This window comes from Perca fluviatilis, chromosome 8 (assembly GCF_010015445.1).
Source record: "Perca fluviatilis chromosome 8, GENO_Pfluv_1.0, whole genome shotgun sequence".
In the NCBI taxonomy this organism is placed as follows: Eukaryota; Metazoa; Chordata; class Actinopteri; order Perciformes; family Percidae; genus Perca; species Perca fluviatilis.
In genome coordinates, this window is record NC_053119.1 from 4,983,367 (window position 1) to 5,005,031 (window position 21,665).

General features: G+C 42.8%; 1 protein-coding gene across 1 annotated transcript; it reads right to left on the reverse strand.

Moving 5' to 3' along the window:
- Positions 1-1,313: 1,313 nt before the first annotated feature.
- afg3l1 (AFG3-like AAA ATPase 1) lies at positions 1,314-20,838 on the reverse strand. The gene is made up of 16 exons (XM_039809085.1): positions 20,555-20,838; positions 19,040-19,124; positions 18,554-18,672; positions 17,708-17,857; positions 15,063-15,134; positions 13,881-14,005; positions 12,501-12,771; positions 8,899-9,036; positions 7,423-7,576; positions 6,922-7,029; positions 5,544-5,669; positions 5,037-5,147; positions 4,242-4,357; positions 3,628-3,828; positions 2,922-3,116; positions 1,314-1,595 (listed from the first exon to the last, which is right to left on the reverse strand). The coding sequence occupies exons 1-16, from the start codon at positions 20,684-20,686 to the stop codon at positions 1,365-1,367; spliced, it is 2,334 nt and encodes a 777-aa protein (XP_039665019.1). The 5' UTR covers positions 20,687-20,838; the 3' UTR covers positions 1,314-1,364.
- Positions 20,839-21,665: the final 827 nt, after the last annotated feature.

The following is a 21,665-nucleotide window of genomic DNA, read 5'->3' on the forward strand; positions in this document are numbered from 1 at the left end:
AGCGTCAGGCCGTTTATATGAAAGAAGCTAAAGCTCAAACTTTTTATTTTTAAATTTATTTTTTACACCCCGAGCAGAGCCAAACACGTCCGTGTCACCGGCTAATAAAAAGAAAAACTTCCTGGAAACGTTGTAAAAAAACAACTGCAGGAAACAAAACTAAACTTCACTTCTCAAAATATTTAAACCTATAAAAATTGAAATTTGGTTGCGAAAAAAGTAATTTCTTCTTGCTGGTTATCAGTACTTCAGTCGGGGAAGAAAACTCCCTTTTTATGCAATAAATAAGAAGAAGAATGTGCATCATTCCCACATACAGTTCAGAGTTCTTTAAAAGAGTCGAAGAGGCGAACTAACAAACTGATCTGGGCCTTGATGAGATCCAAAGATTATTTTTTGGGGGCTTTTCCCCCCCTTATTACAAGTGACAGTGGACAGACATGAAAGGTGGGAGAGAGATAGGGGAGGGGCGACACGCAGCAAAGGGCAGCAGGTCGGACTCGAACCTGCGCCGCTGCAGGACTCCGCCCACATGGGGCGAACGCTCCCAATTGGCGAGCCAGCCAGAGGCCGCCCCGGCCTTGGCGAGATTAAAGATGAAAGAAAATTCCACATTTAACCGGAGATTGTACAGAGCCTGGCGGAGCATCATTCATAGACTTTAATAACTTAATTAGTCTGGTTCTTTAAAAACAATCATTTGTGTCCTTAATGACTTCATTCCCCTCCATCCCCCCCCCCCCTTCCTTCTCTCGTGTCCATGCATCTGAAACAGAAACCCCTTAAAGGGACACGCCACCGTTAGTTGAAATAGGGCTCATCACGGTCTCCTCTAGCTGTAGGTAGGTGGGCCATCGCATTTTTTTGGGCATGCATCGTTTTTTTACCTGCAGCTCCGACGCTAGTTAGCTTAGCGTAGTGAATGGAATCCTATGTTGCCGGTTAGCATGTTGCGAGTAAAAGTGAGCCAACAAAAGACAAAAAAAACAACCTAATTACTTGCACTGAGACAAAAAATGCGTTGGCCCACCTATCTACAGCCAGGGTAGACCATGATAAGAACTATTTCAACAAACGGTGGAGTATCCCTTTAAACAATCAAATCCAGAAATATATCCACGTGTGTCGGCCCAAAATCACATCCAGGGGGGTCCATAGTTAGTGTTGTGGGAGACAGATTGGATGAAATTGAGAACTTTTCTGTAATGGATTTAGTCGTTTACGTGTCGGGAAACAAAGTCACATCAGGGCATGAATTTGTGGAACTAGTCGACCCTCCGAGGCTCTGTAAAAGTCCGTGTTGAGTTGTTGAGTTTTTTTTCTGCAGCGTTCGTTTCTTATCCGAGTGTCCCGGCCTGGCGTCTCTACGCGGCCAGCTGTTTGTCCGGAGCTGGTCCCGCGTCCTCCGCCTCCCCCCCTCCTCTCTCCTGGTTCCAGTCTTTGAGTCCCTCCGGCAGGCTGGTGTCCTCCTCGAAGCTGCCGGTCCCCTCCACAAACTCCTCGTACGTCGACTTCTCCTCGAACGGCCGCGGGCCCAGCAGCTCCAACATGTCCGCCTTGTCCAGGACCTCCTTCTCCAGGAGACGCTTCCCCACCTGAGAGGGGGAACAAATCAGGGGATGAATTCTGCGAGTTCTTGCCAAAAATCTACAACTTTAATACCACTTTTTATAGTAAAAATACCTCCAGGAATTCCCTGTGCGTGTGTCCTTGTGTGTCGACACACTGAAGATTCTTGGATTTGCTTTTTAGATAGGTAAAGAAAAAGAAACCCCTTTGGACAGCAAGTCTTTATGCTGCTCGACATGATTATCCATGAATGGTAAAGCAAAGAGCAAAAAAAAAAAAAAAAAGAGATAAAAAAGGTCTGGGAGAGACAAACCAACTGTTTTAACCAAATCTCATATCCATCTCTAAACGTACACATTATTTAGTAGTTTTAGTAGAAGTTACAAAGGTCCCATGACATGGTGCTCTTTGGATGCTTTTATATAGACCTTAGTGGTCCCCTAATACTGTATCTGAAGTCTCTTTTATATAGACCTTAGTGGTCCCCTAATACTGTATCTGAAGTCTCTTTCATATAGACCTTAGTGGTCCCCTAATACTGTATCTGAAGTCTTTTATATAGGCCTTAGTGGTCCCCTAATACTGTATCTGAAGTCTTTTATATAGGCCTTAGTGGTCCCCTAATACTGTATCTGAAGTCTCTTTTATATAGGCCTTAGTGGTCCCCTAATACTGTATCTGAAGTCTCTTTTATATAGACCTTAGTGGTCCCCTAATACTGTATCTGAAGTCTCTTTTATATAGACCTTAGTGGTCCCCTAATACTGTATCTGAAGTCTCTTTTATATAGACCTTAGTGGTCTCCTAATACTGTATCTGAAGTCTCTTTTATATAGACCTTAGTGGTCCCCTAATACTGTATCTGAAGTCTCTTTTATATAGGCCTTAGTGGTCCCCTAATACTGTATCTGAAGTCTCTTTTATATAGACCTTAGTGGTCCCCTAATACTGTATCTGAAGTCTCTTTTATATAGACCTTAGTGGTCCCCTAATACTGTATCTGAAGTCTCTTTTATATAGACCTTAGTGGTCCCCTAATACTGTATCTGAAGTCTCTTTTATAAAGACCTTATTGGGTATTGAATGACGAGGCATTTTTCGATACCTGAGGCAATTCGGTCGGTCCCTAAAAGTATTGAACTCAGTACGCAGCCTTACATATAATACACAAATATAAATATATATAAAATATCCTGCACCTGGCCATCTGTGCGCCCATGGGCGTGCTGGTCTTACATGGAGGTGTGTTCAGGTGCATTCTGGGCGTGCTGCTATCTAGAGGCAGCGGGAAGTAATCGCACCAAATATTGCTACTAAAACGTGTCGAGAAAGGTTGCGTTGGAGGGTCTCACCATCTCCACCAGCTCCTTCTTGTCCTGGATGAGCTCCAGGGTTCTCTGGTACGCCCGCTCCACCAGCTCCCGGACCTCCTGGTCGATCAGCTCCGACGTGGCCTCGCTGTACGGCTTCTCCAGCACCATCTCGCCCTGCCGGGGCAGGTCGAACGACACCTGCCCCACCTTCTCGCTCATCCCAAACTGCACCACCTGGAGGGGGGCCGGGCAAGAAACACACTCAGGCTACGTCTACACTGCTACGTTAAATCTCAAAATGACTATACATTTGCTTTTTTTGATAACTCTGCAAACCCTTGGTGTTCTCTCAATGAGCTTCATGAGGTAGTCACCTGAAATGGTTTTACCTTCACAGGTGTGCTTTGTCAGGGTTCATTAGTGGAAGTTTTTCCCTTATTAATAAAAAAAGCAAAGGGTGGCTACTTTGAAGAATCTAAAATATGAGACATGTTTTCAGTTATTTCACACTTTTTTGTTAAGTACATAATTCCATATGTGTTCATTCATAGTTTTGATGCCTTCAGTGAGAATCTACAATGTAAATAGTCATGAAAATAAAAAGGAAACACATTGAATGAGAAGGTGTGTCCAAACTGTTGGCCTGTACTGTATGTGTCTCTGTGTGTGTCTCTGTGTGTGTCTGTGTGTGTGTGTGTGTGTGTGTGTGTGTGTGTGTGTGTGTGTGTGTGTGTGTGTGCGGTACCTGAGCGTAGGCGGACTGCGTGATCTTCTTCAGGTCGTCCTGAGCTCCGGTGGTGATCTTGCCGAAGAAGACCTGCTCGGCCACGCGGCCTCCGAGCATCATGCACATCCTGTCGAACAGCTGCTCCTTGCTGTACAGGTACTGCTCTCTGGGCAGGTACTGAGCGTAGCCCAGGCCCTTCCCCCGCGGGATGATCGACACCTGCACGCACACACACACAGGACACCGGGTAGTACAACAATCCTCCTCCAAGAACTAGAGTCGTGTACGGTTCACATTTGAACAGATACTGGGAGGTGGAATTCGGTAGCCAACGCTACCTTTCTATCTCTCTCTCTCTCTCTCTCTCTCTGTGTGTAGTCTGGTGCAACATTTCCAGTACAAGTACAGGCTTTGAGGTATTGTACCAGAGTTAGCCTTAGGCTAATTTACATCTGCAGTCCCTAGGCAGGGCACAATTTAAATCCAACAGTAAAAACATGACAACGTCTAACAAAACAACAAGACCGATCACAAATCCTGATGAAGAATCTCTGATGTAGAAACTTAGTAACAGGACACCCGGGGGTTAAAGCACGTTCGGGCCTTTTTTTTTGATTTTCTACGAGACGTACCTTCAGCAGCGGGTCGGCATGCTGCAGGAACCAGCCCACGATGGCGTGGCCCGCCTCGTGGTACGCTACCGTCTTCTTCTCTGACGGCTGCAGCACCTGAGTCTTCTTCTCCAGACCTGGAAACACAACGTATAAACTGGTGTCTGATGGCATCACAAACAAACCTGTCCTTGTTCTGCTGTTGTGTACTACTACTACTACTACTACTCCTACTCCTACTCCTACTACTACTACTCCTACTTACTACTCATTAGTCGACAGGGTCACCGGGGATCCGAAGCTCAACGCAAGGGTTAAAAAGTCAATCCAACAAAGTAATTATTAAATAATTACATGAACATTTAACATAAAATTGTAAAGAGGAGTTTGTTAGTTTGGTGAGTTTGCGGCACCACACTGGATTGTTCTTCAATGTCAATAAACTAACTTTAACCCTTGTATTGTGTACCCTTCGACCATGCAAGTTTTTGTTCTTACCGGTTCAAATTTTTTTGTGTCGCTGTTTGAGATTTGTTTGGTTACGATATTCAAAGTTTTTGTAGATTTTTTTCTGTGCCTTTCGATGTTTTCATTCCCCCCCACGTTTTTAAAGCTTTTTCCGACATTTTTGTCACCTTTTTTTTTAAATGCTATAAAAATTGGGGACAAAAGGAGTCAAAAAAAAAAAACTTTAAAAAAATAGGGAACTTACCATGATGCAGATTACAAAACAATTACAGGAACACATGTCGCACAAAAGTGTAAAACCAAAGAGAGGCGGTTGCAAGTCGGGTGAGTTTGCGCCGCCACACTGACCTCCGATGACGCGGTCGATGGCCTGTTCGAAGTGTTTCCCGTTGACGGACGTGTTCAGATGTCGGGCGGCGATCAGCGCCGCCTCGTTGCAGACGTTGGCGATGTCGGCTCCTGGTGAAATACATCCGTCAACAAGCATTCAAAGCTAGTTTGCTTAACACTAAACACATTCTTTATGAATATAGACATGCTAGCAGATGTGAAATGCTGATTTTCTCTTCTTAAACCAAAAGGCAGGTTTACTTTGTGTTTCAGCTAATGTTATAATCTGATCCGGTTTAAAACATTTGGTTTTAAAGTGTTTCAAACTAGCAGAAGTCTCCTTTTTCAAATCAGGGATCCCACATATTGTCACAATTTCTAAACTTTTTCATGACTTTTTAAAAAAGACACATAACAAAATGTCCATGTTTTCGCAACGTAATACACAAATGTAATGAACAGCAAATGAACAGCAACCACTAAACAGTACACTAAACTGGGACAGACGATGCAGCAGGAACGTACCGGTGAATCCCGGCGTGGCAGCAGCCATCTTCCTGGCGAGAAAGTCTTTGTCCATGTTGGGGTCCAGTTTGATCGGACGCAGGTGGACTTTAAAGATGGACGCTCTGCCCTTAATGTCGGGCGGACCTAAGAGGAAACGGGAGGTAAGAAAAGCCCTTAAGTCTGCTGCCACATACCATTTAAAACCATCAGAACACTTTGCTTCAGTTACAGAATCAGTCGCTTGGTGTGGAAGGAAGAGGGGGCCGACAGGATAGATGTGGATTTGGGATAAATCTATTGGTTTAAAAAGGTGCGGGACTTTGGTCTACAACTCTGGGTTTGCTGAAGTGTTTTAAAAAAAAAAAAAATCTGTTCATCTGTTAGCTAACACTGATGATGGACTAAACATAACCTGGTTAGATTTATGATAGCCAGTAAAAAGGAGGAAAGATGCCGATTTTTAACCCTTCTGAAGTGAGTTATGAAAACGCAAAACTCTTGGTACTGGTACAAGTTCAGATATATTTTGACGTACACAGTGTTAGCATGGTTAGCATTGCTAAGCCTCTGTCCTTTTGATTGACAGGTCCTAGAACCGGGGTGTCAAACTCAATTTCACAAAAGGTCCACACTGGAAAATGAGAATCACATCGGGGGCCAGACAAGTACACTTTAATGGTCATAATTTTTAATATATCTGACTATATTATTGCACGTCTTGTATAGTCTTTTTTCACATAAAGTCGTAAAAACGTCAGCAAAAAAAAAAAAAAAGTTCCTTAGTCATCATAGATGTGAGCAAAACCATGCATTCTGATTACATTTTAAAAAGTAGGCCCGAATATGCAAACTCGTTGGTCGTGCGGGAAGTCGGCAAATCTGCCAAATTCGGCTTTGAGTGACTCGTGATTGCAGTTTGCGAACATTTCCCCGTCCTTTTGGTTTGGCGCCCAACAAGGCGGGCCAACATTTATTGTGAACCTAAATTGACCTTGAGTTCGACTCGTGTCCTAGAGCATCCCCTGCTTTATCGTCGGTTTTTAAATAAATGGGACCATCATTTACTTAATGAACATCATGCTGTGTTGAAGTGCATCGGTAGCTCAGGTGGTAGAGTGTTTGCCTAACAATCAGAAGGTTGGCTGTTCGATTCCAGCCGAGAAAGGGTTTGAATCCCGCAAATCGCCGCTTGGTTATATTTTACGTTGGCAGTAGCTCAGTCCGTAGGGAGGTGGGTTGGGAACCGGAGGGTCACAGGTTCAAGTCCCCGTACGGAGTGTGGACTTGCAGCTGAGCAATGACAGCTGAGCAGCCCACTCACTCTGACATCTCTCCATCTCTGCATGTATAGGTGTGTATTTCAGGCCTCCTTCAGTTTCACCAGTCAGCTCGTTACCTATGTAGATCTGTCGGTCGAAGCGTCCCGGTCTCATCAGTGCAGGATCCAGGATGTCGGGTCTGTTGGTTCCGGCCAGAACCACCACGTTAGTCGCCGTGTTAAAACCTGCAAAACAGAAAAACAGCTGTTCTTATACCAGGTTTTTTTTAAACCGCAAAGCGCCATAGTCAACTTTTTTTTCTTGTCAAAAGAGACGCAAAGTGTGATCACGGCATGAGACTTTAAAACATAACTTAAAAATCAAAAAGCTGAAGAGTCACCCTATTTTGTGCCACCACGAATGGGCTGCTGCCAATCTATTTTTAATGGGCTAAGATTTCTAGATGAAAAAGCCATTTAAATAAAAGGCTTTTAAAAACGTTTAGCTAGAAGAGCGCCTTGGGCCTTTCTTCTCGTTTGAACATTCGTGTTCCCCTTCCAAAGAGCAGCTTCATCGTGGGTTTGAACTCCTGACCACTCCAGACTTTTTTGTTGTTATACAACGATGTTGCGTCGTACCGTCCATCTCCACCAGCAGCTGGTTCAGCGTGTTCTCCTGTTCGCTCTGACCGCCAAAGTTCCCGCCTCCCCTCTTCCTCCCGACGGCGTCGATCTCGTCGATGAAGAGGATGCAGGGGGCGTTCTTCCTCGCCATGGCGAACATGTCCCTCACCTGTGGAGGAGGAAAACCCCAATCAGCCGCTCGGCTTTCACACAAAACATCACAGCTGTTTCTCCTAAACTATCCACCGGAGCAGTTCGTGCTTCATATATTGAAACATAGAAGGGATGCACCGAATCCACGATTCGGCCGAATATTGGGCTTTTTTTTAGAATTTCTTTCCACCGAACCGAACCCTGTGCTACGCTGGTTGCCGTAGTGACGGCGCCGCTGATTACGGGAAGTTGTTTACGTAGGTGGAGCGTTCAATGCAGTCGGCTGGGAGAAAGTGAAAATGGATCTGGTGAGCAGAAAAAGTTGTTGTTTGGCAGAACTTTCAGTCAAAAGAAGACCATTTAAGTCCAGCTACATGTTCAATCTGTTCAATGCTGATTGGTCTGGTGGTGGCGAGGACCCTAAACTATACACAACATGGCCGCAGTTACAACATCTGGTCTGAAACATCTGAAAGAATACGAGTTGTGCACGAAGGAATCTCCAGACAGCAGCCAGAATGCAGCAACTTCAGGTTAATAAAATGAAAAATACACAGCTGTGGACGCTGTTAGCTTCATTCATATACAGTACAGGCCAAAAGTTTGGACACACCTTCTCATTCAATGTGTTTCCTTTTTATTTTCATGACTATTTACATTGTAGATTCTCACTGAAGGCATCAAAACTATGAATGAACACATATGGAATTATGTACTTAACAAAAAAGTGTGAAATAACTGAAAACATGTCTTATATTTTAGATTCTTCAAAGTAGCCACCCTTTGCTTTTTATTAATAAGGGGAAAAAATTCCACTAATTAACCCTGACGCGGCACACCCCCTGTGAAGGTAAAACCATTTCAGGTGACTACCTCATGAAGCTCATTGAGAGAACACCAAGGGTTTGCAGAGTTATCAAAAAGCAAAGGGCGGCTACTTTGAAGAATCTAAAATATAAGACATGTTTTCAGTTATTTCACACTTTTTTGTTAAGTACATAATTCCATATGTGTTCATTCATAGTTTTGATGCCTTCAGTGAGAATCTACAATGTAAATAGTCATGAAAATAAAGAAAACACATTGAATGAGAAGGTGTGTCCAAACTTTTGGCCTGTACTGTATATACTGTGTTAATGGACTGAGGATGGGAGGAGGATTCGGTCTCGGATTCAGCAGAATCGTAACCAGTGGATTCGGTATTCGGCCGAACCCCAAAAATCTGGATTCGGTGCATCCCTAAAATACTGTACTCAATATAAAATAATTTGCAGGGAAGAAAGGGGACCGGGGGTCCTGGGGTCTGACAAGAGATGTGATCTGGTTTCTTTTGCTCACCCTGGCCGGGCCGACGCCCACAAACATCTCGAGGAACTCGGAGCCGTTGACGGTGATGAAGGGGACGTTGGCCTCTCCGGCGGTAGCTTTGGCCAGCAGAGTCTTCCCCGTCCCGGGGGGTCCGGACAGCACGGCGCCCTAGGGAACACACGCGGCGAGACACTTAACTCACAAAGTTACAACTTCAGGAACTTCGTTAGTCACCCCCCAACAAACTAAATACTACTTCTATGTTGTTTAATAAATTATGATTACGTTCGCCAATATTGTCTATGAAGTTTGAAAAAAGAAGGCAAGCTCAACAATCTATCGGGGTGTCACGATTCTCCAAATTTAGGCTATGTTTAGACAGAAACCATCTGAAGAGAAAACGCAAAAGTGGCGCTGCGTTCTCGCTTTTTATTCCGCGTTTAGACTAGCGTTTTGGGGGGGGGGGGAATCTGCGTGCATATGGGGACGCAAAAATGTGTGAAATTCAATGTAGTATGCACGCCAGGCGGCTAGGTGGTAGCCTCTTAGTATTCTGACTTCGAGTGATCTCTCCTCACAATAAAACAATCTTTGTTCTCCCTCGGATGCCTTATATGGGCGTGTATATGGGCGTATGGTTGACAAAACGTCAACAAGCTCTCGCAAAGCATCAAGATGGATGCTAGCATCGAAGCTAGCAGCAGCAATAACCGAAAAATTTATAAATTATGGACATCAAGTGGATAAATCTTGGATGTAAGAGTTTGGATTTATTGCTTGCCTGTGACCTAAAAACGCGTACGCGACGAGAGCCACCGTGAGCAGACTTTTGCGTTTTTTTAACCTTGGTGGAGCGTTTAAGATTTCCACTCTGGAGGGTGGTTTCACATTTTTGTGTTTTTAAGCTCCGAAAAACGCCATTGCCTTCTAAACGAAAAACACATCTGATAAAATATTTTGTCGTTTTCACCCGCGAGCGTCATCGTGTAAACAGGGCCTGAATCACCAACTATTTTGATAACCGATTGGAGTCATTTCTTATGAAAAACTTCTCTGATATCAGCTTGTTAAATGTGAATATGTTCTCCTTTCTTCTCTCCTCTGGGACAGTAAACTGAACATCTTTGAGTTGTGGCTAAAACAAGACATTTGAGGACATCATCTTGGGCTTTTTGGGGAAACACTGATCCACATTTTAGAGACCAAACAACTAATCCGTTCCTCCAGAACAGGGGTCACCAACCTTTTTGAAACTGAGAGCTACTTCATGGGTACTGAGTCATACGAAGGGCTACCAGTTTGATACACTCTTCTGAAATAACAAATGGGCTCAGTTTGCCTTTAGTTATATATGATTATTAATGATTAATGATAGTTATATATGATTATTAATGATTAATGATGCTCATCTATGTGAAGACACTGATCATGTTAATGATTTCTCACAATAATTATCAACAATGACTTAACAAGGTGGGAAACAGATAATATCAATATTCAATTTTCATTTTTAGAACAGGCCTGAGGGCTGCTCATGTGGTCCTTGGGGGCTACCTGGTGCCCGCGGGCACCGCGTTGGTGACCCCTGCTCCAGAAAATAACCGACAGACTTTTAGTTAGTTGCAGCACTAATGTTATCTCTCAGGTTCTACATCACTATCATTGAAAGCCCTTGGTTTTTAGGTTTGAGTAGCGAAACCCCTTAAAAACGGGCTGTATTCATCGGACCGAAAGACGATTTCAGCGCCAGTGAAATGGCTGCGCTGCCCTCTGGTGCTCCGAAACAGACGCTACAGGCAACTGAAGCATCACAGCACGTGACGCTAGTTAACATATCGTTAACTCCTCACTCCTCTGTGACAGTAAACTGAATACATATAATAATACACTGAGAAGAGCAGCCGCAGGCTACCGCTAAGCTAATGTTACCCTGTGCCTTTAGCTGCATGCTAGCAGCCAGTAATCTACGCTGTGTCTGTTGTGGTTTTTCCTTCGGGGTAGGCGGGGTAGGAGAGAGAGAGAGAGAGAAAAATACTTGGGGAACTACGGATCCTGCTTTTGATTTCATTAGTCGAATTGACTGGATGGTCAAAAATCGATGGATTTCTGATCGAAATCGTGACACCACAAGTCTAAACTTGGATTTCTTTTCCATAATTATGAATTTTGTTGTCCTCCTGAAAGTCTAACACCAGGATTACCTATTTATTTTTATTAGATTGTAATTTTGCATTCTTTTTATTTGGACTTTTGAAGTATTATTTGAGAATGTTTGTCCTGAACCTGGTTTGTCTCGGTTTGTGGTGTTGTGGGAGTCCGTGTGGGCAGAAATAAATGTAAATGGGATTCATAATGCAGAGCATTAAAATCTAGTTAAAAATCATCCACCTACATCGCAGTCTACATTTTGTCACTACTGCCGTTTGTGTGCCGACGTACGTGTGTGTCTGTGTGTGTGTATGTCTTTGTGTGTGGTGTCTGTGTGTGTCTATTATTGGTAATTGATGTGTGTAATGTGTGTTGTGTGTCTGTGTGTATGTGTTTGTGTGTGTTATTATTTATTGTGTCTGTGTAATGTGTGTGTTTGTGTGGTTCATGTTGTGTGTGTGTCTGTGTGTCTGTGTATGTATGTGTGTCTGTGTGTCTACGTGTGTGTTGTGTGTGTCTGTAGCTGTATGTGTGTCTGTGTGTGTCAATGTGTTGTGTGTGTGTGTGTGTCTGTGTGTCTGTATGTATGTGTGTCTGTGTGTCTACGTGTGTGTGTGTCTGTGTGTCTGTATGTATGTGTGTCTGTGTGTCTGTGTGTCTGTATGTATGTGTGTCTGTGTGTCTACGTGTGTGTGTGTCTGTATGTATGTGTGTCTGTGTGTCTACGTTGTGTGTGTGTGTCTGTGTGTCTGTATGTATGTGTGTCTGTGTGTTCATGCAGTGTGTCTATGTGTTCACGTTGTGTGTGTTCATGTGTCTACGTGTGTATGTGTCTGTGTTCACGTGTGTGTGCTGTCTGTCTACGCTGTGTGTGTGTCTACGTGGTGTGTGTGTCTGTGTCTACGTCTGTTGTAAAAGGTCTGTCTACGTGTGTAAGGTCTGTCTAATGTAGGTAAAAGGTCTGTCTACGTGTGTAAAGGTTGTCTAATGTTGTGTGTGTTCACGTGGAAAGGTCTGTTCACGTGTGTGTAGCGCTGTCTACGTGGTGCGTTGTCTAATGCTGTGTGTCTGTGCGTTGTAGGATCTGTCTGTGTCTTACGTGTGTATGTGTCTGTGTGTCTGCTACGTGTGTGTCTACGTGTGTGTGTGTCTGTGTGTGTGTCTACGTGTGTATTATTTTTGTGTCTATGTGTCTACATTGTGTGTGTGTGTCTATGTGTCTAGGTGTGTGTGTCTATGTGTCTACGTGTGTGTGTGTCTACATGTGTGTGTGTGTCTACGTGTGTGTGTGTGTGTGTGTGTGTGTGTCTACGTTTGTGTGTGTGTCTGTGTGTGTGTCTATGTGTCTACATGTGTGTGTGTCTACGTGTGTGTGTGTCTACGTGTGTCTATGTGTCTACGTGTGTGTGTGTCTACGTGTGTGTGTGTGTCTACGTGTGTGTGTGTGTGTCTACGTGTGTGTCTCTGTCTGTCTGTCTCTTCACCTTGGGGATCTTGGCCCCGAGGTCCTGGTACTGTTTTGGGTTCTTCAGGAAGTTGACGAACTCCAGGATCTCCAGCTTGGCCTCCTCGCAGCCGGCCACGTCCTTGAACTTCACCTCGATGTTGTCCTTCATCATCTTCGCCGTCGACTCGCTCATGCTGAAGGGCCCGCCCCTCCCGCCGCCGGGGCCTCCTCCCATTGGTCCTCGCCGCAGAGTGAAGAGCAGGAAGCTGATCAGCAGCAGGGTCGGTATCATGCTCATCAGGAAAGAGCTGCGAGAAGAGAGGAGGAAGGTTATCGTTGGCGGGGCCCAGCGTTGGTATGTGAGAGGTTATTTAGAGCTGTAATCATTAAATCAATTAGCCGTTAAAATAGTCCCCAACTATTTTGATAACTGATTGAATTAATCGGTGCTAAAAAAAGTTTAACTTCTCTAAATGTGAATATTGTTCTAGTTTCTTCTCTCCTCTGTGACAGTAAACTGAATATCTTTAAGTTGGGGACAAAACAAGACATTTGAGGACGTCCTCTTGGCCTTTTTGGGAAACACGGATCTACTTTTTTCACCATTTTCTGATAGGGCTGCTCGATTATGGAAAAAAAACAATCACGATTATTTCGGTAAATATTGAAATCACAATAATTTAACACGATTAATAATAACGTCTGGAAAGATGTTGCAATAATGGAACTTAAACAGTGGAAAAAGTTAAATAAATCAACAATAAAAAAAACTGAACTTTGCCTTAATACTTTTCCTATTTAAACTTTATTTTTTTATTCAGAACACGAGAGAAAATAAGGAGGTTATTTGCAAAACGTAATAAGCTAAATACTTGTCTTCTCGATTATTCTGTTTTTGTGATCGTTGGGAGCCGAAATCATAATCACGATTAAATTTCGATTAATTGCACAGCCCTATTTTCTGACATTTTAGAGACCAAACAACTGATCCATTCATCCAGAAAATAATCCACACATTAATCGACATTGAAAATAATAATCACTTTTCTTTCTCTTTTTCATCAAACCGCAGTTTTTGCAAGTTCCTGCAATTTCATCTCATAAAATTGCCTAAATATCATATAGCATATTCCATCGCATTTTTTTAAGAAAACGTGCCGCGTAATCAAGGATTTTTGCCCCGCAACAATCACAAAAAAACTCATTTTTCTGGAAGGACTGATTAGTAAACAGAATGTGCCTTTGGGACAGTGGATGAATGGTTGCTGATAATGTAGATATTGCATTACAGATCAGCCACCCACTCAGATCAGCTGGTATTCTGTCTATAATGGAGTGGAGTCGACATTTCTAAGTGACCCCAAACTTTTCTCCGGTAGTGTACATCGACGGTGAGCGCGTTGAGCGTTGGACCCACCCGTCGCTCTCGGTGCTGTAGACCACCGCTGGTCGGTGGGAGGGCTCCAGGCCGAGCTCCAGCTGCGCCGCCTCCAGGTTCCTCTCAAACGTGTCCACGCTGCCGATGTTGAACCAAACGTAGCTCTGGGGGTCCGGGGGGAAGGGTGTCACACCAGATTTCATGTTAAAAAGATTGTGTATTACAACAACAACAACAAAAAGAGTAGGCACCATAAAAAGTAGCATCGTCTACATGTTTTCAGTCCGTACAAAATCTTGCTGTATGCTGTGTTGTTCATTTGTTTGGAGAAATTGCCTTTTTTGGGGTCATTGGCTGTGTCTCAAACCGCACACTTCTGTCAGTCCACTGTTAATGTGCACTGACCACTTCCTGCCGTAGCGCCCACTCTGGATGGTTGGTATCGTCCCAAACTGAACACTTACGTTAAAACACTCACCGGAAATGACGAGCGCTCGGCTCGCCTCGCAGCCTCTGAAAATCTGACGAAAATCTTTGAAACTGACATTTGTTGATCTGAAATGAAGATTCAGGAACTGCACGGCCTATTTCTCTCTTAAAATGTTTTCAGAAACACGTTTCGGTGAACTATTTTTGTAAAATTCGAGATTGTATTCTGAACGAGCCGCCCGTTGTGTTCTGTTGTGAAATCCGGGAGAAGCCAGACCCACGTGACGCGTTCGTTCAATCAGCTGCCGGCTGACGTTCCTGGTCCCTCCCCCTTTCCACTGCGCAGTCAACATAGCGCCCATTTAGTGCGCGTAGTGTCCATCGTTCCACACTGAACTTTTTGACAGTTTTTTGGGGGACATCCTGGTACTTTCAGTGCGCTGACTTTCTGCGTTATCTACACGATATACTTCAAACTAAGTGCTTGAAGTGTGCAAGCAGGCGGTTTGAGACACAGCCATTATATACACACTGATACAACTGCACAGATGAGAAGATCCAGATCGGAACAATTAGCTCACAAACTAAATACATGAGGAGTCAACAACAACAACAACAACAACAACAAGTGGGACATTTGTTGGATCCATTTTCACATTGGTTGCTTAAATTTCAACATTACACACAGTCTGTTTGCAAAGAAATATAGTTTAGCTTCTTAGAAATTAGGTGTAAAAATGTTGATTTGAAAGTTTTCTGCTTCAGAGTCAGATTAGCGTTTGGTCGGCTCACCGCGTCGGCGTCGGCGCCCGGCACCAGGATGACTCGGACGTACTGTTTGTTGACGACCTCCAACCGCTCCACCTGGACACAAAAAACACATTATACATCATCAACCCCTCGTGTTGGCTTCCCAAAAGTTTTGACTGAAGTTATCGTTCATTCCAACTTCCGTCAAGCTGCTGAACTCCAACAGTAAATTAATAAATAAGCATAAATATATGATATTTAGTTATCGTTCATTCCAACCTCCGTCGAGCTGCTGAACTCCAACAGTAAATCTTGTAAACAGTAAATACACCAGCACTTCGCACTTTAATTATTACAGTTAATTCTCAGGATGTTGTGTTGTCTGTGCTGCCGTGTGTGTCCTTCTTTTGTGACCTTTGTGTCTTAGGACGGGGTGGCTGTGGCTAAGTGGTAGAGAGGTCGCCTGCCAATCGGAAGACTGGTGGTTCGATCTGGCCCTGCAGTTCCATGCCGAAGCGTCCTTGGGCAAGACACTGAACCCCGAGTTACCCCCGATGCTGCTCCATCGGAGTGTAAATGTGTGTGAGTGTTTATCTGATGAGCAGGTGGCACCTTGTACGGCAGCCTCGGCCACAGTGTGTGAATGGTGAATGGTTCCTGTACTGTGTTAAAGCGCTTTAAGTAGTCGTTAAGACTAGAAAAGCGCTATATAAAAAGCAGTCCATTTACATTTAGGACGCTCTGCTGATCTCACTTTCATGTTGATTTTATCTTACTGCATTTTATTTTTTTTAAATTTGAGAATGTTTTTACGTTACATATTGTTTGTGTTGTGAAGCAACGGATTGCGGCACTGTGGTCCAAGACAAATTTCCCCTCGGGGACAATAAAGTGTATTCTATTCTCTTCTATTCCTGTCGACAGTGCAACTTTTGGTTTTTCTGAGTCAAAATTTAAACCTTTTTTTATTTCTTTTATTTTTTTTTTTCAATATTTGGTGTTTCTGCGACACTTTAGTCGCTTTTCTCGATGCGCTTGTAATTTTTTGCTACCTTTTTTGCTTTTTTTTTACGGTTTTGTTGGTTTTTCTCTGACACTTTTGTCACTCTTTTCAAAAGTTCTTTATCAATTTTGTTTCAAATGCTATAAAATTGAATAAAAACACCCAAATTCAATGAAAGTAATGAACTGATCATTTATTGTACTTGTGAAGAGCGCTGTATGGAACCATCCACGTTATTGTTTTTGTTTTTTTGACAATTTGGTTGAAAGAAATCCACTTTTGATATAACAGTCCCTCCGGAAAAACGCCATTATGCGATCGCATAATTCGACGCATAATCAGCCCAAGTCCACATATTTATGCGGTGGGCCGCATAAATTTCAAATACGCCGCACAAATTGCATGATTTCATAATCCCCGCATTTTTCGTTGCAAAAAGGTCACATAATATATCTTAACAGAAAGTTGAAAAATGTTGGGTTTACTTCACACGAGATCAGCCATTTTCCCCTGTTGCCATGGGAACATTATGAAGTGACGTAATTACGCGACGTGAACATCGAAAAGCAGGTGTTGGGGAAATCACTTTTCTTTCTCTTTTTCATCAAACCGCAGTTTTTGCAAGTTCCCGCAATTTCATCGCATAAATATCCCACATATTCCATCACAATTTTTAAGAAAACGTGCCGCATAATCAAGGATTTTTGCCCCGCAACAATCACAAAAAAACTCATTTTTCTGGAAGGACTGTATATAGAAACTTTTTAAAAAATGGGGTCACAAATTTGACCCGAGGACATCAGGAGGGTTAAACACCTTTAATGTGAACCGTCCACTTTACTTCAGTCAGTTTCTTGAGCAGCCCGTTCTCTCGTATACTCTCCGAGGTGTGCAGACTACAGTGGTTAAAGTGCCCATATTATGAAAAAAAAAAAATAATCACTTTTTCTGGTGATTTGGGGTGTTCTTTTGTGTCTCTGGTGCTTCCACACACATACACACTTTGAAAAAAAAACATCCATGGTGTTCTGAGTGAGATATGGTTTCTGAATGTGTCCTGCCTTCAGTCTCCTGGTGAGCTGGTCAAAATTGGTCCGGATTGTGACGTCACAATCCGAAACGAGCTGGCTAACCACAACCGTTAGCATGCTAATGCTAATATGCTACCTCGTTCTCAATAGCAAAGCACTGCTACAACACACACAAGTTCACCATAATCTCCAAAAGAACTACTTCCATGTGCTCCCTGGTTTAGAAGAAGTCTCCCAGCTGATCCTGCCTTGTAACTGACTGAAGTCGGAGAAACAGCCGTTCTTTTATTGTCTATGGAGCTAGCTGACATGAGCTACGATCTGAGCTACTGAGCATGTGCGAGTGCAATCAAAGATAGTACAGAAGAAGAAAAGAGGTCTCACTCTATAGCTAAAACAGAGACCTGAACACAGGGTGAAAAGAAGATCTACAGCAGTGAGAGAGAGCTGTGCAGTACAACTAAAATATGGTGTTTTTTGAAAATTAAACCATGTAAACCTATTCTGGTAAAACCTTAAAATACAATTATGAACCTGAAAATGAGCAGAATATGGGCGCTTTAATACATCTTTTAAACTCAGTCGTATTCATTTGGTTTGGTTTCTACGGACGGTCAGATTTCACGTGCGACCAGTTGATATGTCCCGCTCACCATGCCCCGGCCCACGTAGCGGTGGACGAAGTCCTTCCAGCTGATCTCTCGGCCGTTGTCTCTGAAGTAGAAATACAGCAGCGCCGAACTGGCGCCGGCCACGGTGATCGCCAGGTAACGGAAATCCTTCTCGTCCCAGGGGAAGTCACCCTGAAAAGAAAAGAACACACACACACACACACACACACACACACACACACACACACACACACACACACACACACACACACACACACACACACACACACACACACACACACACACACACACACACACACACACACACAAGTAAGGTAATGAAGACATGCTGTACATGGATGCGATTTACTGGGAACTGGGTGACGCAGCAGTTTGGCAAAATTTCAAACCAATATTGTTTTCTGTGAAAAATATATCCAACAAAACGTTTAAAAAAAAGTTTATTATTATATATATATATATATATATATATATATATATATATATGTATGTATATGTATATATGTGTGTGTGTGTGTGTGTCCCTTGCTCTCTGTCAACATGCAGAGAGGACAGATAAACTTATGCACTCTCTACCGAAATTTGGCACCGTTTGATTTAACATGCATCAGTCCACGGTGGTACCGACATTATTCGGTCGGTACCCAAAAAGTACGGAGTTCGGTACCCAACCCTACATAAAATACCAACATCTAAAAGATTCATCTCTGGATAACATAATAATTCAACATCGGATCATTCAAATGAAGATTTTAAATCAGAAAATCGACATTTTAAAACCTTACCCAGCCCTATGTGAAAGCTTTAGAATTCATACTGATATTGTGAATTATTATGTCATTTTCATTCGTGGAAGTCTTGACAAACCTTTTGCATTCGGCTCCACCAGTCTTTTCCTCCTCTCTTCCCTCCACCTGAGGATCTTCCTCCTCCTCCTCCGGCTGCTCCTCCTCCTCCTCCTCCTCCGGCCGCTCCTCCTTTTCCATCTGAAACTCAAACACAATTGTAGCTAAAACAGAGAGCTCAACACACAGGGTGAAAAGAGGAGCTGCAGCAATGTGCAGTACAACAAAAAATATGTTTTTTGAAAATTAAACCATGTAAACCTATTCTGATATAACCTCTAAATACAATTATGAACCTGAAAATGAGCAGAATATGAGCACTTTAGGACCCAGCGGAAACCTTGTAAATGTCACAGAATTACAAGCAGTTTATTTGTCACGTTTTATTTTCGTTATGCCTCTAGTTGTTTACAATTTAAAAAATCTATTTAACGAGCGGTGATGAATGAACAGGGATGTACCGCTGCATCATGAACGGGTCATGCTGTAGACACACAGCGGCGCTCACCTTTGGGCTCAGTGGAGTACAGCCGCCGCTGAGCTGACTGGAATCTGCGACAGGAGAAGAAGTCGGCCGGAGTCCGACAGCCATTCTGAGAAAGACCACAGGAATCCAAAATGTCACTGTACAATCAACGGTGTCAGAAAGAATTGCAAACAACAATATAATTGTCTCTTTCGGTCAAATTTTCAAAAGAATGAATGAATCCCAGGATACATCTTTATCTTTAGATCACTGTCATGTGACCCAGATAATGTAATGACCCAAATACACAGCCTATATAGTAAACAACGCCTCTTTATTATGCTAAAATAGAATGAAATTAGGAGTCTAAAATATTCTAGAAGAACAGTCTCACGTTTGCAGTTCAACAACTTACAATTGAAATAATAAAAAGATAGAGTCCGACCAATAATTCAAATATGAAAAGTCTTCCCAAAAGAGTAGAGGCTGTTCTAACTGCAGATTAATGGAAATGCTCAACATAGTAGTACATTAGAATAGATTCAACTGTTTTGTCATTGTACAACGAAGTACAAGAGCAACGACATGTAGTAAGTGTCTAATCAGAAGTGCTTAAGCAGTGATTAAATACGTATTAAATAACATGTGCAACAGCATGAATAAATAACATACGTAACATATATTACACCATTTACTAATACTACTTTCAATGCACATTTGGGAATGTGGCTATTGTAATTTGATACCAAAAAACTCTTAACCCTCTGATCCTTTAAAGACAACACAAATTTGGGAGGAGGAAAGTTGACAATAATAAGCTGGCAGTTAATAATAACCTGACTGTAAAACTACATTGGACAAATGCAATGCTTTGTGTAACTGTATAGTGACATTCAGTCAACACTGGTGCAGAAGAACACTGCTTTGGCATGATGAAACCACGTTTAATGGTCGATAGTAGAGAAGTAGACGCTTACTTAACCAGGCCTCAGTTAGCTAACTTAAGCAGCTAGATGGGTTGCTAGCTTGCTTTATGAGAAAAGCCTCAAAAAAGAACTTTTGCTAATAGTTGTATTACTTGAGTGGCCTATTTTGAAATGGACAGAATACCCCTGATTACAGGACAACATTTCACTAACAATCGTAAATATGACCCTTGCCTACAATGTCCAAAAAGTCTGCTTGTTCACTGCGTAGTGGCGAGCTGTGTGCCCACACAAAGTCCTTGTTTTTCTTGGAAAATATGCTATTTGCTGGATTTGATTAATGCCGAATTAAAAAGCAGCTTGTAATCAGGCGGTTTGTTTTAAGTTTTTAGTTTTACAGCGTTCTGTATTCTTCAAATTAAGCAAACGACGTCTGAATTGAATGCTTTTGCAGTGGGGTTTCGCACGTAACGTTAGACGGGCTAGCTTGGCACCCGTTATTCGAGTCAAACACATAATAGTTTAAATCTAACTTCCAACAAACGTGGAGAGTTAATCTGGGTCATCAAACCACTGATATACCCCTACATTTCGTTGACAGACAGTTGAAAAAACCTCCACCTTCACTTACCGGGGCTACAGAGCTTCGGTATCCGGCTGTGAAGAGCCGTCGTGCCGTTACCGCAGACAGCCGAGCCCGGGCTCCTCCAGCCCGGCAGAGAGGCAGGGCGGCCGCCGAGAGAAGCCTCAGCAGCTGAGACATCCTCCCCCGTGCCGCGTGCCAAGTCTTTCAGTCCAAAACACACAACGTTTGGTTTAATTTCCTCTCCTGAACTTCATCGCGTTGCACCGATAAGTGTTATTGAATAAGAGCAACGGTGGTGTGACATGCTATGGTGAAATGTCAACGGGAGGATGATGTAAAGGCCCGTACGACTGTCTCTTCGAATACCTGACTTAAATGACTACAAAGATAATTATATTTATTAAATCTAAGATGGGGTTACATCGGGACAAGGTCGCTTCTTTATACAAAATGATATATTACAAATTGAATACACGTACACGCATTTAATTATGTTTACGATGACTTTATTACATTCAGGCATCAGTAAGGCCTACACGGGCGTCCTCACAGGACACCTTCTCTCTGATTGGCTGAGACAGAAAGGCACTGTTACCAAAGATTACTTTTGTTACAAAACATGAGATGACTGGTCGTTTTTCCCACCGATATGTTTGATATTACATGTACAAAATAAAGAGATTTAACAAGATATGAAAATATTGGAGGAGAAGAAAGGCATTTCTGATTCCAAAGTGTTTTGTAAAAAAAAAAGTTTGCAACAAACTATTTTTATTGTGGAAAAAAATCATCATCATAATCATAACAATAGTGAAAAAACATCCATCACACTATCCCACAGCTGATTTAGTCTGATCAACAGTCCAGACCCTGTAGACTTCTGATTTACTGTCATAACACAAAGAAAAGCAGCAAATCATCGCAGTGAAGAAGATTGAAATGTCTTTAAATGACCTGATCCTGTGTGTGTCTGTGTGTGTCTGTGTGTGTGTGTCTGTGTGTGTGTCTGTGTGTGTGTGTGTGTGTGTGTGTGTGTCTGTGTGTGTGTGTGTGTGTGTGTGAATTTGTGTCTGTGTGTGTGTGTCTGTCTGTCTGTGTTTGTGTGTGTGTGTGTGAATTTGTGTGTGTCTGTGTGTGTGTGTGTCTGTCTGTCTGT

Excerpts from the sequence above, each read along its gene's own strand:
- afg3l1 (XM_039809085.1), bottom strand. The coding sequence starts at position 20,686 with ATGTCTCAGCTGCTGAGGCTTCTCTCGGCGGCCGCCCTGCCTCTCTGC. Across the intron at positions 9,037-12,500 it reads TCGGGGCCAAGATCCCCAAG|GGCGCCGTGCTGTCCGGACC; the intron begins GTGAAGAGACAG and ends TGTGTTCCCTAG. Across the intron at positions 5,670-6,921 it reads CGACCGACAGATCTACATAG|GTCCGCCCGACATTAAGGGC; the intron begins GTAACGAGCTGA and ends GTTTCCTCTTAG.